A 19,050-nucleotide genomic window follows, 5' to 3' on the forward strand; every position below is an offset into this window, starting at 1 on the left:
ATTTCTCGTCAAGCCATTCATTCCAGCCACTAATTAAGAGACTAATGATTATGCTACCTTTGCACGGTCAAAATACCGCGGCTCTTTAAAAATACGCTCAGTGAGCAGGCCAGACCTCAAAATATAAACATGAGGACATGTTTTTGATAAACAGGCGGAAATCAATTTTGCCTAGTTCCTTATAATAAGTTCACAAGGTAAAAATTTCATACAAATAAATATACTAATTCTATCATTATTACAAAAATTTTAAAATTAAATTAATAATCTTAATAAAAAACCTAAAATATTTATAAAATCAAAATAAAAAATAATGAACTAAAACGTAATCTTAAAGATAGCTGGTTTAAAGCTTACTATTATATTTCTATAAAATAAATTATAGGTTATTAACTTCAAAGCTTATCCCTTAAAGAATAAATAAGTTAATATTTTTACTTAAAAAATTAAATAAAAACAAATAACTTTAAAAAATTAAATTTTTTCTTAAGAAACTAGATATCTTGGGAAACGATTAACATCTCATTTCTATAAATAATTTAATAATAATTATGATACATTAACTATAAATTATTTATAAATCAACCCAAATCGAGACAAGTACAATAAATACTAAAATTTTGATAAACCCTGATACAAAAGGTACAATAAATAAAATCTACTTAAAAAAATTTAAAATAATATTTCATAAAACACTTACATTACCAATAAACTATAATTTAAAAAATCAATTCTATAAAATATACTAAGACAAAAATACAATAAAATTATTTATATTAAATAATTAAATAAACAAAAAATAAATATAATAAAATAAATAATCAAGATATCCTGATTTGCACAGAAAAATTTTCAGTGTAAATGAAACACTTTACTAATAAGTTATATCTTGAAACTCTTCCTAGATACACTTTCCAGTACATCTACTATGTTACGACTTATCTCATCTAAATTGAAGCTACTTTAAAATAAAATAGAATAATCAATAATGAGAGCGACGGGCGATGTGTACACATCTCAGAGCCAATATCAGTTAAATTAAATAAATTAAATTACTATCAAATCCACCTTCATTAACAGTATTTCACTATCAAATCCGTTATAAACAAAAATCTATTGTAACCCACCTCCTCTTAACTATAAGCTGCACCTTGACCTGAAATATTTTATAATTATAAATCTTGAGAATTATAACTCTAAAAAGATTCTCTGATAACGGAGATATACAAACAAATAAATTAAGTAGAGTAAATCGTGTATTATCAATCATGGGGTAGGTTCCTCTGAATGGAATGAGATACCGCAAAATTCTTTGGCTTTAAAGACCTTAACTAATAGTACCCTGGTAAATATAATTAACATTTAAAATAATAGGGTATCTAATCCTAGTTTATTATTTAAATTTCACAGATTCATAAAAAGGGCCACAAATAAATTTTAACATTTCACCTTACAAATTTATATTTCAACCCTAATAATATAAACAACTGTTTTAACCAATAATATTCACTTGTATCAATCGTATAACCACGGCTGCTGGCACGAATTATGCCGATACTAAATCAATAGCTAAATCCAAAATCACTTGATAATTAAATCAAATTACTGCAAAAAGAACATTTAGTCTAACAAAACTTACATATAATACAAAGAAAAAGTGAATAAACAAGCAAGAATAAAACTTTTAAAAATAAAAAATAAGAAAATTTTAAATCTATTAATTCAGGAAAAAATAAAAGATTCAAATATTTAAAGAAAAAAAAAGAAAAAAACCACAAACATTAACAAAAAAAAAAGAAACGCCCCTATGTATGACTACAACAACTTCTCTATTATATATAATTAAAGATTAATATGGAACATGTATAGCAATAAATGTATTATATTCTTTCTTATTTAATCTTTCTTTTCACTAATAAATAAAGAAAGATTAAATAATATAATAAATATATTTTATACAATTATGTAATTTAATATAATATGTTATTAATATGAATTCTTTTTTTATATTAAGTTAACTTTCATATATATTAGTTAAATAATCTAATTATAGATAATTTACATAATTATATTATTATAATTAATATAATTATTTATATTATTTATAATATTTTATATTTAAATTAATAATTTTATTTATTATATCCAATTATAATAATATTAAATATTAAATTACATATTATTATATATATTATATTATAATAACCTATTTTAAGCTAAAAACATAAGTAGCTATAATCCTAGGTAAATAATTGCATTAAAATAATCAATTGATAATGGTAAGATGAACTTATAATACTTTAATTTCAATTAAATGTAATATATTAATATAAATTATTTATTATATATATATATATATATATAAAAATAAAATGAGCAGGATAAATTAATCCTAATTAAACAAAATAATACATAAAAGAATTTCAAAAAAAAACTTTCGATTTATATATTAAATAAATGAAGTGCCTGATTAAAGGGTTACCTTGATAGGGTAAATAAAGTAAATAAAATTACCTTCATTAAAATTACATAAGATACAATTAAACTACCTCCTTTAGTATCAAAAACTAACGTGCATCATACACCTTAATGTAAAAAGGTAAGCTAAACAAGCTAATGGGTTCATACCCCATTTATAGAGGTATCAATCCTCTCCTTTTTAATGACCAACAACTCTACAAAACTTCTCTTCCTATCAACATTAATGATAGGAACGATCCTGTCCATTTCATCAAATTCCTGATTTGGGGTTTGAATAGGACTTGAGATCAACTTACTTTCATTTATTCCGCTCCTAACAAGAAATAAAAATATAATAATAAATGAATCATCAATTAAATATTTTATTGTCCAAGCAATAGCTTCGACAATATTATTATTTTCAATTTTGCTGATTCAAATAAAATATCCCATGGGATGGGAAACAGAATTTATCCCATCAATAATAATTAGATCTAGACTATTATTAAAGATTGGAGCTGCACCTTTCCATTTCTGATTTCCAGAAGTTATAGGAGCATCAAGATGAAATAATTGTTTAACATTAATAACATGACAAAAAATCGCCCCAATAATGGTCTTATCTTATTGTATTCAATTAAGAACTTTTATTTGAACAATTATTATCTTAAGAATTATTATTGGGGCAATAGGAGGTTTAAATCAAACATCCTTACGACAACTTTTAGCATATTCATCAATCAGACATCTAGGTTGAATAATTAGATCATTAACAGTCAGAGAAAACATCTGAGAACTATACTTCATTATTTACTCACTATTAAGATTAATTATAGTTTTATTATTTAAGCAAATAAATTTATTTTTCATAAATCAAATTTATTCAGCCAGAAATATAAAAACCGAAATTAAATTCATAATATTCTTATCTTTATTATCTTTAGGTGGACTACCACCATTCCTTGGATTCTTACCAAAATGAATGTAATACAATCATTAATAGAAAACAATATAACAACTATTATAACTATTATAGTTGTATTAACTACAATTACACTCTACTACTATATACGTATTAGATTCTCAGCTCTAATTATATCATACACAGAAAATTCGTGATCTATAAACATAAAGTCCCAAAAATCAAGAATCATTCTTCCTATAACAGTAATAATTTCAACAATAGGATTGATTTCAACATCAACCTTAATTTCATTATACTAAGGACTTAAGTTAATCAAACTAATAACCTTCAAAGTTATAATTAAAAGAATAATCTTTTAGGCCTTAGTAAAATTTTACACCTCTAGAATTGCAGTCTAGAATCATAATGAATATAAGACCTAAATATGATAAGAGAGAAAACATCTCATAAGTAGATTTACAGTCTACCACCTAAAATTCAGCCATCTTACCGCAAAAATGATTATTCTCAACAAACCATAAGGACATTGGTACTTTATACTTCATATTTGGAGCATGAGCAGGAATAGTAGGAACATCAATAAGAATACTTATTCGTGCTGAACTTGGCCAACCCGGATCTCTAATTGGGGATGACCAGATTTATAATGTTATTATTACAGCTCACGCATTCGTAATAATTTTCTTTATAGTAATACCTATTATAATTGGTGGATTTGGTAATTGACTTGTTCCACTAATAATTGGTGCACCAGATATAGCATTTCCACGAATAAATAATATAAGTTTTTGATTACTACCACCTTCACTAACCCTTCTTCTTACATCTTCTATAGTAGATAATGGTGCTGGTACAGGATGAACAGTTTACCCTCCTCTAGCAGGAGCTATTGCACACGGGGGTGCATCTGTAGATCTAGCTATTTTTTCACTGCACTTAGCAGGTGTATCATCTATTCTTGGTGCAGTGAATTTCATTACAACAGCAATTAATATACGATCAGAAAGTATAACTTTAGATCAAACACCTTTATTTGTATGATCTGTAGCTATTACAGCATTACTTCTCCTTCTTTCACTTCCAGTTTTAGCAGGAGCTATTACTATATTATTAACAGATCGAAATTTAAATACATCATTCTTTGACCCTGCAGGAGGGGGTGACCCAATTCTATATCAACATCTATTTTGATTCTTTGGACACCCAGAAGTTTATATTTTAATTCTACCGGGGTTCGGAATTATTTCACATATTGTATGTCAAGAAAGAGGAAAAATTGAATCATTTGGAACATTAGGTATAATTTATGCTATACTATCAATTGGACTAATAGGATTTATTGTATGAGCACATCATATATTTACAGTAGGAATGGATGTTGACACACGAGCATATTTTACATCAGCAACAATAATTATTGCTGTACCTACAGGAATTAAGGTATTTAGATGATTAGCTACATTATATGGAACTAAATTCAAGTTCAATCCACCATTATTATGAGCTCTAGGATTTATTTTCCTATTTACAATTGGTGGATTAACAGGATTAGTATTAGCAAATTCATCACTTGATATTGTATTACATGATACATATTATGTAGTAGCCCACTTTCATTATGTATTATCTATAGGAGCAGTATTTGCAATTATAGGAGGTGTCATTCAATGATATCCACTATTTACAGGATTAACTATAAATAATACATGATTAAAAATCCAATTTACAATTATATTCATTGGAGTAAATTTAACATTCTTTCCTCAACACTTCCTAGGATTAGCAGGAATACCTCGACGATACTCTGACTACCCAGACGCATATACATCATGAAACGTAGTATCAAGAATTGGGTCTACAATTTCTATTGTAGGAATCATTATATTCATTGTAATTATATGAGAAAGAATGATTACAAACCGAGCAATTATATTTAGAGCTAACATAAGAAGATCAACAGAATGACTACAAAATAACCCTCCTGCAGAACATAGTTACTCAGAATTACCATTAATCTCTAGATTCTAATATGGCAGATTAGTGCAGTAGATTTAAGCTCTACAAATAAAGGTTTGACCTTTTATTAGAAAATATTTATTAATGGCAACATGATCAAATTTATCTCTTCAAGATGGAGCTTCACCATTAATGGAGCAATTATCATTCTTTCATGATCATACTATGGTCGTATTATTATTAATTACAGTAATTGTAGGTTATGCCCTAAGTTATATATTATTTATTGCCTATACTAACCGTAATATACTTCATGGACATTTAATTGAAACAATCTGAACAGCTTTACCAGCAATTACATTAATTTTTATTGCCCTTCCATCATTACGACTATTATATTTACTTGATGATTCAGTAGATGCAATAATTACAATTAAAACCATTGGACGACAATGATATTGAAGATATGAATATTCAGACTTCATAGACGTAGAATTTGACACTTATATAACACCAGAACAAGACCTAGAAAATGATGGATTCCGACTACTAGATGTAGATAACCGAACCATCCTACCAATAAATACAGAAGTACGAGTATTAACAAGAGCATCAGATGTTCTACACTCATGAGCAGTTCCTGCATTAGGGGTTAAAATTGATGCAACGCCAGGTCGGTTAAATCAAGGAACATTCACAATAAATCGACCTGGATTATTCTTTGGACAATGCTCAGAAATCTGTGGAGCAAACCACAGATTTATACCAATTGTAATTGAAAGAACTTCAGTAAATTTATTTATTAAGTGATTATCTAAGATAATTTAAGGAGTTAGTTAAAATAAATAACATTACAGTGTCAATCTAAAGTAACTAAAAAAAATTAGTACACCTTGAAATTCATCAGATGACTGAAAGTAAGTAATGGTCTCTTAAACCAAATAATAGTAAATTAACGACTACTTCTGATGGGGAAATTATATCCAAATCCCTCAAATATCCCCTCTTATATGATTCTCACTATTCATAATATTTTCAGCTACATTAATCTTGTTTAATCAAATAAACTTCTTCTCATTTAAACCTAACCTTATTAAAAGAGCAGAAAAAGGAACAATTGAAATAAAAAACTTAAATTGAAAATGATAACAAATCTATTCTCAACATTTGACCCATCAACTAACATCTTCAATTTATCATTAAATTGAACTAGAACATTTCTAGGACTATTATTAATCCCATCACTATTTTGACTTACACCATCACGAATTAACATTTTCTGAAATAAACTAAATTTAACCTTACATAATGAATTTAAAACACTTCTTGGACCAAAATCATTTAATGGAACAACATTCATTTTCATCTCAATTTTTATTATAATATTATTTAACAATTTCATAGGATTATTCCCTTATATTTTTACTAGAACAAGACATTTAGCATTAACATTTGCAATTGCCCTAACTATATGGCTAAGATTTATATTATTTGGATGAATTAACCATACTAATCATATATTTACACACCTTGTACCACAAGGTACACCGCCTGCATTAATATCATTTATAGTACTAATTGAAACAATTAGTAATGTTATTCGACCAGGTACATTAGCAGTACGGTTGGCATCAAATATAATTGCAGGACACTTATTATTAACCTTATTAGGAAACACAGGACCATCTATAGCAATAAACTTAATCTCATTACTAATTATTGGACAAATACTTCTATTAATTCTAGAATCAGCAGTAGCAATAATTCAAGCCTATGTTTTCTCAATTCTAAGAACTCTATATTCTAGAGAAGTATATTAAACCTATGTTAACAACTCACTCAAACCACCCATTCCACTTAGTAGACTATAGACCTTGACCATTAACAGGAGCAATTGGAGCAATAGTCCTAGTATCAGGACTAGCAAAATGATTCCACCTATTTAATATTAACTTATTCATAATTGGATTTGGAATTACCCTACTAACTATAATTCAATGATGGCGAGATGTAGTACGAGAAGGAACATATCAAGGATTACATACAGGATTTGTATCAATTGGATTACGATGAGGAATAATTTTATTTATTGCATCAGAGGTATTATTTTTCGTTTCTTTTTTTTGAGCATTCTTTAGAAGAAGATTAGCACCAACAATTGAACTAGGAATACTGTGACCTCCAATAGGAATTCAACCCTTTAACCCTATACAAATTCCATTACTTAATACAGCTATTCTTTTAGCATCAGGAGTAACAGTAACATGAGCACATCATAGTTTAATGGAATCTAATCATACTCAAGCACTACAAGGATTATTCTTCACAGTGTTATTAGGACTATACTTTACAATACTTCAAGCATATGAATATTGAGAAGCACCTTTTACCATTGCAGATGCAGTTTATGGATCAACATTCTTTGTTGCAACAGGATTCCATGGTTTACACGTAATTATTGGAACAATCTTTTTATCAACATGTCTACTTCGACACTCAATAAATCAATTTTCACCAAGACATCACTTTGGATTTGAAGCAGCAGCATGATACTGACACTTCGTAGACGTAGTATGATTATTCTTATATATCTCTATTTATTGATGAGGTAGATAATTGTTTTTCTAGTATAAATAGTACATTTGACTTCCAATCAGAAAGCTTGATATAAATCAAGAAAAACAATTCTAATTCTATCAACAAGAGTTTTCATTAGATTTATTATTCCAATAATTGTTATAATCCTGGCAACAACACTATCAAAAAAATTAATTAATGATCGAGAAAAAAGATCACCATTTGAATGTGGGTTTGATCCAAAAAGATCAGCACGAATACCATTCTCAATACGATTCTTCCTAATCGCAGTAATCTTTTTAATTTTTGATGTAGAAATTGCACTAATTCTACCAATTGTAATTATTTTTAAAACTTCAGACATTATAATCTGAACAGTATCAACAATATTTTTTATTCTAGTTCTATTAGGAGGACTATACCATGAATGAAACCAAGGAGCATTACAATGAGCAGAATAAAGGGTTGTAGTTAAATATAACATTTGGGTTGCATTCAAAAAGTATTGATATTATCAATCAACCTTAAATAGAATAAGAAGCGAAATATTGCAGTCAGTTTCGACCTGGAAGATTGGTATGTACTACCCTTATTCTTATTAATTGAAGCCAAAAAGAGGCGTATTACTGTTAATAATATAATTGAACTATAATAGTTCCAATTAAGGAAATGTAAAGCCAATATGAAAGCTGCTAACTTTTTATATTAGCGGTTAAACTCCGTTAACATTTCTAAAATTTATATAGTTTAAATAAAACATTACATTTTCACTGTAAAAATAATATATCTATATTTATAAATACTTAAAAGTAAAAATACTTCCTTAACATCTTCAGTGTCACGCTCTAATTATAAGCTATTTAAGTAAACGAAAAACAATATTACCAAAATAAATATTCAAAAAATAAAAGTTAAAAGATAAATCTTGAAATTAGAATCATATCAACCTTGAATATAACCAATTAAATAAATAAATAATCTATATAAACCTTGACCACCAAGTAATTCACCTCAACCATAATCAAATGACTTAGATGAATAATAACCTATTTTTAAAGGAATATATCTAATAAACTTAGTTGAAAGAAAAGGTATAAATCATATAGAACCAGCAAATCTAACAAAAGAAAGTATACTTAAAGAAAATAAATTATGAGAAAAATCAAAATTAGAAATAAGATAACCTAAATAAGCACCTAAAATAACAACTGTAATAGTTAAAAACTTTAAATAATAAGGTAAAGCAATCACATGAGGAATAGGAAAAATTAATCAAGATTAAAGACTACCACCAAAAACAGCAACAAACAATAGACCAATTATTCCAAATGAAATATAATAACCCTTATCATCAAAAGAAAATCTAGAATAAAAATTATTATCACCAGATATTGAATAATAAAACAAACGAAAAGAATAAGAAGCAGTTAAACCAGTAGAAAAAAAATAAAGAAAAAAAATTAAACAATTAATTCATCTTAAACAAACCATCTCAAGAATTAAATCCTTTGAATAAAATCCCGCTAAAAAAGGTATTCCACACAAAGATAAACTAGAAACATTAAAACAAACTGAAGTTAAAGGTATGAAATTAACAATTGATCCTATAAAACGAATATCCTGAGAATCCTTCAAATTATGAATTATTGAACCTGCACATATAAATAATAATGCCTTAAATAAAGCATGAGCCAATAAATGAAAAAATGCAAGCTTTGGATAACCTATAGCCAAAATTCTTATTATTAAACCAAGTTGTCTTAAAGTAGAAAGAGCAATAATCTTCTTTAAATCAAACTCAAAATTAGCGCCCAATCCAGCCATAAATATAGTTATACAACCAATTAAAAGTAAAAATCAACCACAATTATAAGTATCCAATATTGGTCTAAAACGAATTAATAAATAAACACCAGCAGTAACAAGAGTAGAAGAATGAACTAAAGCAGAAAAAGGAGTAGGAGCTGCTATAGCAGCAGGAAGTCATGAAGAGAAAGGAATCTGAGCTCTCTTAGTTATAGCTGCTAAAACAATTAATATAGTAATGAGCTTTATTTCAAAAGAATTAGAAATAAAATCATAATAATAAATATAATTTCAACCACCAAAATTTAACATTCATGCAATAGAAATTAAAATAGCAACATCACCAATACGATTAGAAAGTGCAGTTAATATACCAGCACTATAAGATTTTACATTTTGATAATAAATAACTAAACAATAAGAAACTAAACCTAAACCATCTCAACCTAATAAAATTCTAATTAAATTAGGACTAATAATTAAAAAACCTATAGAAAGAATAAATATTAAAACAATAATAATAAAACGATTTATATTCTTTTCACCAGATATATAATCCTCTCTATAATAAATAACCAAAGAAGAAATATATATAACAAAAGATATAAAAATAAGAGATATTCAATCCAAAATTAAAGTTATAACAACTATAGAACCATTTAAATTGAAAAGCTCTCACTCAACAAAAACTCTATAATCAATTATTAAATAATAAATACCTCAAATAAAAATTATAGTTCTCGAAATAAACAAAGAAAAAAACTCAAAGAACAAATAGAAAATAAATTCACGGCCTAAGATGAAAAACTTCATATCATTGATTCCACAAAACAATATTTTTAATTAAAATACTTAAGCAAACTAAACAAAGAAATATTCACCCTTTAAACAGGGAATATTTAAAGGCAATCAATGTAAAAGTAAAAGATGATATTCACGAAAATAACCAAGAGAACAAGTATAAACACCAGAATAATAATTCCCATGCTGAGAATAAGAATATATATACAAAGTATAAACAGCTCTAAAAAAAGATAAAAAAATCAAAGCAAAGAATCTAAAAGAAGATCAAGATATAATTCTATTTAATAATCTAATTTCACCTACCAAATTTAAAGAAGGAGGAGCAGCCATATTCGATGATCTTAAAAGAAATCATCATAAAGCCATTCTTGGCATCAAATTAATTATACCCTTGTTAATTAATAATCTTCGTCTACCTAAACGTTCATAAATAATATTAGATAAACAAAATAAACCAGAAGAACATAAACCATGACCAACCATTAGAGAAAGGGAACCTACACAACCTCATCAATTCATAGTCATCAATCCACCAATAACCATTCTTATATGAGCAACAGAAGAATATGCAATTAAAGACTTTAAATCAACCTGACGAAAACAAATAAATCTTACAATAACACCCCCAGATAAACCTAAAGACAATCAAAAATAATTAAACTTTAAACCCAAATAAGAAATAACCTTTATAACACGAAAAATACCATAACCACCTAACTTTAATAAAACACCAGCAAGAATTATTCTACCTGAAATAGGGGCCTCTACATGAGCCTTAGGAAGTCATAAATGAACCAAAAACATAGGTATCTTAACTAAAAAAGCCAAAATTATAAATACATAAAACATAAAATAATAACAACCAAAATCAACCAATAAAGGAAAATATAAAGTATTAGAAAAATCATAAACCTTAAATAAAACTAATAATAAAGGTAATCTAGCAACCAAAGTATAAAAAATTAAATAAACACCAGCCTGCAAACGCTCAGGTTGATAACCCCAACCCAAAATTAAAAGTAAAGTAGGAACTAATCTAGCCTCAAAAAAAATATAAAAAGAAAGAAGACTTAATCAAGCAAATGAACAATAAAGCATAATTATTAAAATCAAAACCATAAAAACAAAAAAATTAGAATGATATGAACTTAAATAAACTGAACCTCTAGCAGGGATTATTAAAGAACAAATCCAAAAACTAAGTAAAATTAAACTAAAAGAAAAATAATCAATACCAAAATAATATCTAATTATATTCAAATCAGCATATGAATAAACACAAATTATAAAAACAAAACCCGACAGAAACATTAAAGAATGAACCAACCATCAACAATTATTTAATAAACAAAGAGGGATCAAAAAAATAGTTATAAATAAATACTTTAACATAAAGATAAACCAAAAGAATTAAAAAAATCATTACCATGAGAACGAATTATTGAAACTAAAATAGAAAGACCTAAAGCACCCTCACAAACAGAAAAAACTAAAAAAATAACAGGAAAAAAATAATCATAATCAAACTCAATAAGAAAAACAATAACTAACATAAATAAAGAAAGAACAATATATTCTAATCTCAAAAGAACCATTAATAAATGTTTACGTTTAGAAGAAAAAACATAAACACCAGCAAAATAAATCAATAAAGAAGTAAAAATAGAGAATATAAACATTAGTTTTAATAGTTTAAAAAAAAACGCCGGTCTTGTAAACCGGAAATAAGTCCAGCCCCCACTTTTAAAACTTCAGAGGTGGAAAAGCTTCCATCATCGGTCCCCAAAACCGGTATTTTAAATAAACTAACCCCTGAAATGATCAAAATAATAATTATATCATTATCAAATGTAATAAATATTAATTTTATTAAATTAAGACACCCAATATCAATAATGCTTTTTATTATCCTTCAAACCTTCCTAGTTGGATTAATAACAGGAACAATAATAGAAAGATATTGATTATCATATATTTTATTTTTAACATTTCTTGGTGGTATACTAGTATTATTTATTTACATTACAAGAATTGCATCAAACGAAATATTTCAGCCTAAATCAATCACTATAATTATTACATTAATAATGTGAGTATTTATCATATTAATATTAATTATTCTAGATATATCTATATTTATAGACTTTTTCAAAAACACCGAAACTATAAATATTGATAATTCAATCAATTATCAAGAAATAACAATATCTTTAGAAAAATTATATAATAGACCAACATTCATTATTACAATAATAATAATAATTTATTTATTTTTAGCACTACTAGCAGTTGTTAAAATCACCAATATTAAACAGGGACCTATTCGTAAAATAAGATAATTACTAATGAATAAACCCTTACAATTAAGACATCCTTTAATTAAAATTATTAATAACTCTTTAATTGACTTACCTGCCCCAACAAATATTTAATTTTGATGAAATTTTGGATCCCTATTATGATTATGTTTGGTAATTCAAATCGTAACTGGACTATTTTTAGCTATACATTATACATCAAATATTGAAATAGCATTCAGTAGTGTAGTACACATCTGCCGAGACGTAAATAATGGTTGAATTATCCGAACCTTACACGCAAATGGAGCATCTATATTTTGTATTTGTATTTACTTACATGTAGGACGGGGAATTTACTATGGATCTTATATATATATACATACCTGAATAATTGGTACAGTGATTTTATTTTTAGTTATAGCAACTGCATTTATAGGATATGTCTTACCCTGAGGCCAAATATCTTTTTGAGGTACAACAGTAATTACTAATTTATTATCAGCAATCCGATACTTAGGAACAGATTTAGTCCAATGAGTATGAGGAGGATTCGCTGTTGATAATGCAACATTAAATCGATTCTTCACATTCCATTTTGTATTACCATTTATTATTGCTGCTATAGCAGCAATTCATTTATTTTTTCTTCACCAAACAGGATCTAATAATCCTCTTGGACTAAATGGAGATATTGAAAAAATTCCATTCCATCCATACTTTACCTTTAAGGATTCTATTACATTTGTAATAATAACATCATTATAAATTATACTATGTTTAATTAATCCTTACCTATTAGGAGATCCAGATAACTTTGTACCTGCCAACCCATTAGTAACACCAGTTCACATTCAACCAGAATGATATTTCCTATTTGCATATGCAATTCTACGATCTATCCCTAATAAGTTAGGAGGTGTTATTGCATTATTTTTATCAATTAGAATCTTAATAATTTTACCATTTTATAATAAAACACCATTCCGAGGCATTCAATTTTACCCTATTAATCAAATTTTATTCTGAATTATAGTAGTTGTTGTATGCTTACTAACGTGAATTGGTAAACGACCTGTTGAAGAACCATATATTATAACAGGTCTAATCTTAACAATTATTTACTTCACATATTTCTTAATTAATGTCCATGTCGCAAACGCATGAGATAAATTAATTAAGGAATAAAGTTAATTAGCTTAGGAAAAGCATATGTTTTGAAAACATAAAATTCGAAGTTTAACTCTTCTATTAACTTTTCTCAAAAAATTTCACTAAACAAATGAGATAAATAAAATCTTTAAACCAACAAAGAAAATAAAAAAATTCAAAGATAAAGGTAAAAAACTTTTTCAAGCTAAGTACATTAATTTATCATAACGGAACCGTGGTAATGTTCCACGAACCCAAATAAAACCAAAAGATATAATAGCAAGCTTAATAAAAAATATAAAAGAATAAAAATCATCGCCCAAAAAAATTAAAGCCAATAACATTCTTATGAAGACAATTCTAGTATATTCAGCTAAAAAAATTAAAGTAAAACCACCCGCACCATACTCAATATAAAATCCTGAAACTAACTCAGATTCCCCTTCAGCAAAATCAAAAGGAGTACGATTAGTTTCAGCTAAGCAAGAAGCAAAACAAGCTAAAGCTAAAGGAAAAGAAATAATAATAAATCAACAATAAAGCTGATAGTTTATAAAATCAAACATATTAAAACTACCAATTAAAATAATTAAAGACAATAAAATTAAAGCTAAACTAACTTCATAAGAAATTGTTTGAGCAACAGAACGAAGAGAACCTAATAATGAATAATTTGAATTAGAAGATCAACCAGCAATTATAACAGTATAAACACCTAATCTAGTACAACATAAAAAAAATAAAAATCCATAAGAAAAAGAACACATATAAGTTAAATAAGGAAAAATTACTCAAACGGCTAAAGAAATCATTAAATTAAAAACAGGGGAAAAATAATAAAGTAGGTAATTAGATATAATAGGAATTGGCTGCTCCTTACAAATTAACTTAATAGCATCTCTAAATGGCTGAGGAATTCCAACAAAACCTACCTTATTTGGACCCTTTCGAATCTGAATATAACCTAAAACCTTACGCTCTAATAAAGTTAAAAAGGCAACACTAATTAAAACACAAATAACCAATAAAAGAAAATTCAAAATAAATATAAATAAATCATAAAGTATCAATACTATTTGTAGAAAAAATCTACATAAATGAATTCTAAATTCAACACATTAATCTGTCAAAATAGTAAATAAATTAATATTAATCAATATAACAAAAAATATTTTAACCATATGGTCCTTTCGTGCTAATATGGATTAACAATCTTAGGATAGAAACCGACCTGGCTCACGCCGGTCTGAACTCAGATCATGTAAGAATTTAAAGGTCGAACAGACCTAATCATTGGGCTCCTGCACCCAAAATTTTTCTTAATCCAACATCGAGGTCGCAATCTGTATTGTCGATATGAGCTCTCAAAAACAATTACGCTGTTATCCCTAAGGTAACTTAATCTTATGATCATAAATTATGGATCAAAATAACAAACATAAATAAATGATATAATAATGAAGAGTTTATCTATTCTTCATGTCACCCCAACAAAACATCATCATTAAATATAGAAAGACAAACAAAAAACTATATAAAAGTAAAATGTCAAGCTCTATAGGGTCTTCTCGTCCTAAAGAAGAATTTAAGCCTTTTGACTCAAAAGTTAAATTCAAAAATTTATTAAGAGACAGTTGATTTCTCATCAAGCCATTCATTCCAGCCACTAATTAAGAGACTAATGATTATGCTACCTTTGCACGGTCAAAATACCGCGGCTCTTTAAAAATACGCTCAGTGAGCAGGCCAGACCTCAAAATATAAACAAGAGGACATGTTTTTGATAAACAGGCGGAAATCAATTTTGCCTAGTTCCTTATAATAAGTTCACAAGGTAAAAATTTCATACAAATAAATATACTAATTCTATCATTATTACAAAAATTTTAAAATTAAATTAATAATCTTAATAAAAAACCTAAAATATTTATAAAATCAAAATAAAAAATAATGAACTAAAACGTAATCTTAAAGATAGCTGGTTTAAAGCTTACTATTATATTTCTATAAAATAAATTATAGGTTATTAACTTCAAAGCTTATCCCTTAAAGAATAAATAAGTTAATATTTTTACTTAAAAAATTAAATAAAAACAAATAACTTTAAAAAATTAAATTTTTTCTTAAGAAACTAGATATCTTGGGAAACGATTAACATCTCATTTCTATAAATAATTTAATAATAATTATGATACATTAACTATAAATTATTTATAAATCAACCCAAATCGAGACAAGTACAATAAATACTAAAATTTTGATAAACCCTGATACAAAAGGTACAATAAATAAAATCTACTTAAAAAAATTTAAAATAATATTTCATAAAACACTTACATTACCAATAAACTATAATTTAAAAAATCAATTCTATAAAATATACTAAGACAAAAATACAATAAAATTATTTATATTAAATAATTAAATAAACAAAAAATAAATATAATAAAATAAATAATCAAGATATCCTGATTTGCACAGAAAAATTTTCAGTGTAAATGAAACACTTTACTAATAAGTTATATCTTGAAACTCTTCCTAGATACACTTTCCAGTACATCTACTATGTTACGACTTATCTCATCTAAATTGAAGCTACTTTAAAATAAAATAGAATAATCAATAATGAGAGCGACGGGCGATGTGTACACATCTCAGAGCCAATATCAGTTAAATTAAATAAATTAAATTACTATCAAATCCACCTTCATTAACAGTATTTCACTATCAAATCCGTTATAAACAAAAATCTATTGTAACCCACCTCCTCTTAACTATAAGCTGCACCTTGACCTGAAATATTTTATAATTATAAATCTTGAGAATTATAACTCTAAAAAGATTCTCTGATAACGGAGATATACAAACAAATAAATTAAGTAGAGTAAATCGTGTATTATCAATCATGGGGTAGGTTCCTCTGAATGGAACGGGATACCGCCAAATTCTTTGGGTTTAAAGACCTTAACTAATAGTACCCTGGTAAATATAATTAACATTTAAAATAATAGGGTATCTAATCCTAGTTTATTATTTAAATTTCACAGATTCATAAAAAGGGCCACAAATAAATTTTAACATTTCACCTTACAAATTTATATTTCAACCCTAATAATATAAACAACTGTTTTAAAAAATAATATTCACTTGTATCAATCGTATAACCGTGGCTGCTGGCACGAATTATGCCGATACTAAATCAATTGCTAAATCCAAAATCACTTGATAATTAAATCAAATTACTGCAAAAAGAACATTTAGTCTAACAAAACTTACATATAATACAAAGAAAAAGTGAATAAACAAGCAAGAATAAAACTTTTAAAAATAAAAAATAAGAAAATTTTAAATCTATTAATTCAGGAAAAAATAAAAGATTCAACTATTTAAAGAAAAAAAAAAAGAAAAAAACCACAAACATTAACAAAAAAAAAAGAATCGCCCCTATGTATGACCACAACAACTTCTCTATTATATTTAATTAAAGATTAATATGGAACATGTATAGCAATAAATGTATTATATTCTTTCTTATTTAATCTTTCTTTTCACTAATAAATAAAGAAAGATGAAATAAAATAATAAATATATTTTATACAATTATGTAATTTAATATAATATGTTATTAATATGAATTCTTTTTTTATATTAAGTTAACTTTCATATATTTTAGTTAAATAATCTAATTATAGATAATTTACATAATTATATTATTATAATTAATATAATTATTTATATTAATTATAATATTTTATATTTAAATTAATAATTTTATTTATTATATCCAATTATAATAATATTAAATATTAAATTACATATTATTATATATATTATATTATAATAACCTATTTTAAGCTAAAAACATAAGTAGCTATAATCCTAGGTAAATAATTGCATTAAAATAATCAATTGATAATGGTAAGATGAACTTATAATACTTTAATTTCAATTAAATGTAATATATTAATATAAATTATTTATTATATATATATAAAAAAAATAAAATGAGCAGGATAAATTAATCCTAATTCAACAAAATAATACATAAAAGAATTTCAAAAAAAAACTTTCGATTTATATATTAAATAAATGAAGTGCCTGATTAAAGGGTTACCTTGATAGGGTAAATAAAGTAAATAAAATTACCTTCATTAAAATTACAGAAGATAGAATTAAACTACCTCCTTTAGTATCAAAAACTAACGTGCATCATACACCTTAATGTAAAAAGGTAAGCTAAACAAGCTAATGGGTTCATACCCCATTTATAGAGGTATCAATCCTCTCCTTTTTAATGACCAACAACTCTACAAAACTTCTCTTCCTATCAACATTAATGATAGGAACGATCCTGTCCGTTTCATCAAATTCCTGATTTGGGGTTTGAATAGGACTTGAGATCAACTTACTTTCATTTATTCCGCTCCTAACAAGAAATAAAAATATAATAATAAATGAATCATCAATTAAATATTTTATTGTCCAAGCAATAGCATCGACAATATTATTATTTTCAATTTTGCTGATACAAATAAAATATCCCATGGGATGGGAAACAGAATTTATCCCATCAATAATAATTAGATGTAGACTATTATTAAAGATTGGAGCTGCACCTTTCCATTTCTGATTTCCAGAAGTTATAGGAGCATCAAGATGAAATAATTGTTTAACATTAATAACATGACAAAAAATCGCCCCAATAATGGTCTTATCTTATTGTATTCAATTAAGAACTTTTATTTGAACAATTATTATCTTAAGAATTATTATTGGGGCAATAGGAGGTTTAAATCAAACATCCTTACGCCAACTTTTAGCATATTCATCAATCAGACATCTAGGTTGAATAATTAGATCATTAACAGTCAGAGAAAACATCTGAGAACTATACTTCATTATTTACTCACTATTAAGATTAATTATAGTTTTATTATTTAAGCAAATAAATTTATTTTTCATAAATCAAATTTATTCAGCCAGAATTATAAAAACCGAAATTAAATTCATAATATTCTTATCTTTATTATCTTTAGGTGGACTACCACCATTCCTTGGATTCTTACCAAAATG

The 19,050-nt window shown here is 26.1% G+C and overlaps 1 protein-coding gene and 1 long non-coding RNA gene across 3 annotated transcripts in view; one reads left to right on the plus strand and one right to left on the minus strand.

Moving 5' to 3' along the window:
* The window catches only part of LOC126302186 (uncharacterized), a 40,476-nt gene extending 24,470 nt beyond the window's left edge, over positions 1 to 16,006 (plus strand). Inside the window, exon 2 of one of the 2 annotated variants that reach the window (XR_007553102.1) lies at positions 15,812 to 16,006. This is a non-coding gene — a long non-coding RNA (uncharacterized LOC126302186). Of the gene's footprint in view, positions 1 to 197; positions 393 to 15,811 lie in introns of those variants that run through there. The other variant, XR_007553101.1, reaches the window with a different exon arrangement.
* Positions 8,784 to 10,254, minus strand: LOC126302179 (NADH-ubiquinone oxidoreductase chain 5-like). The gene has a single exon (XM_049991728.1). It carries the CDS (start codon positions 9,740 to 9,742, stop codon positions 9,392 to 9,394), a length of 351 nt encoding a protein of 116 aa, XP_049847685.1. The 5' UTR covers positions 9,743 to 10,254; the 3' UTR covers positions 8,784 to 9,391.
* Positions 16,007 to 19,050: the final 3,044 nt, after the last annotated feature.

Source organism: Schistocerca gregaria, unplaced genomic scaffold, assembly GCF_023897955.1.
Source record: "Schistocerca gregaria isolate iqSchGreg1 unplaced genomic scaffold, iqSchGreg1.2 ptg000169l, whole genome shotgun sequence".
Lineage (NCBI taxonomy): Eukaryota > Metazoa > Arthropoda > Insecta > Orthoptera > Acrididae > Schistocerca > Schistocerca gregaria.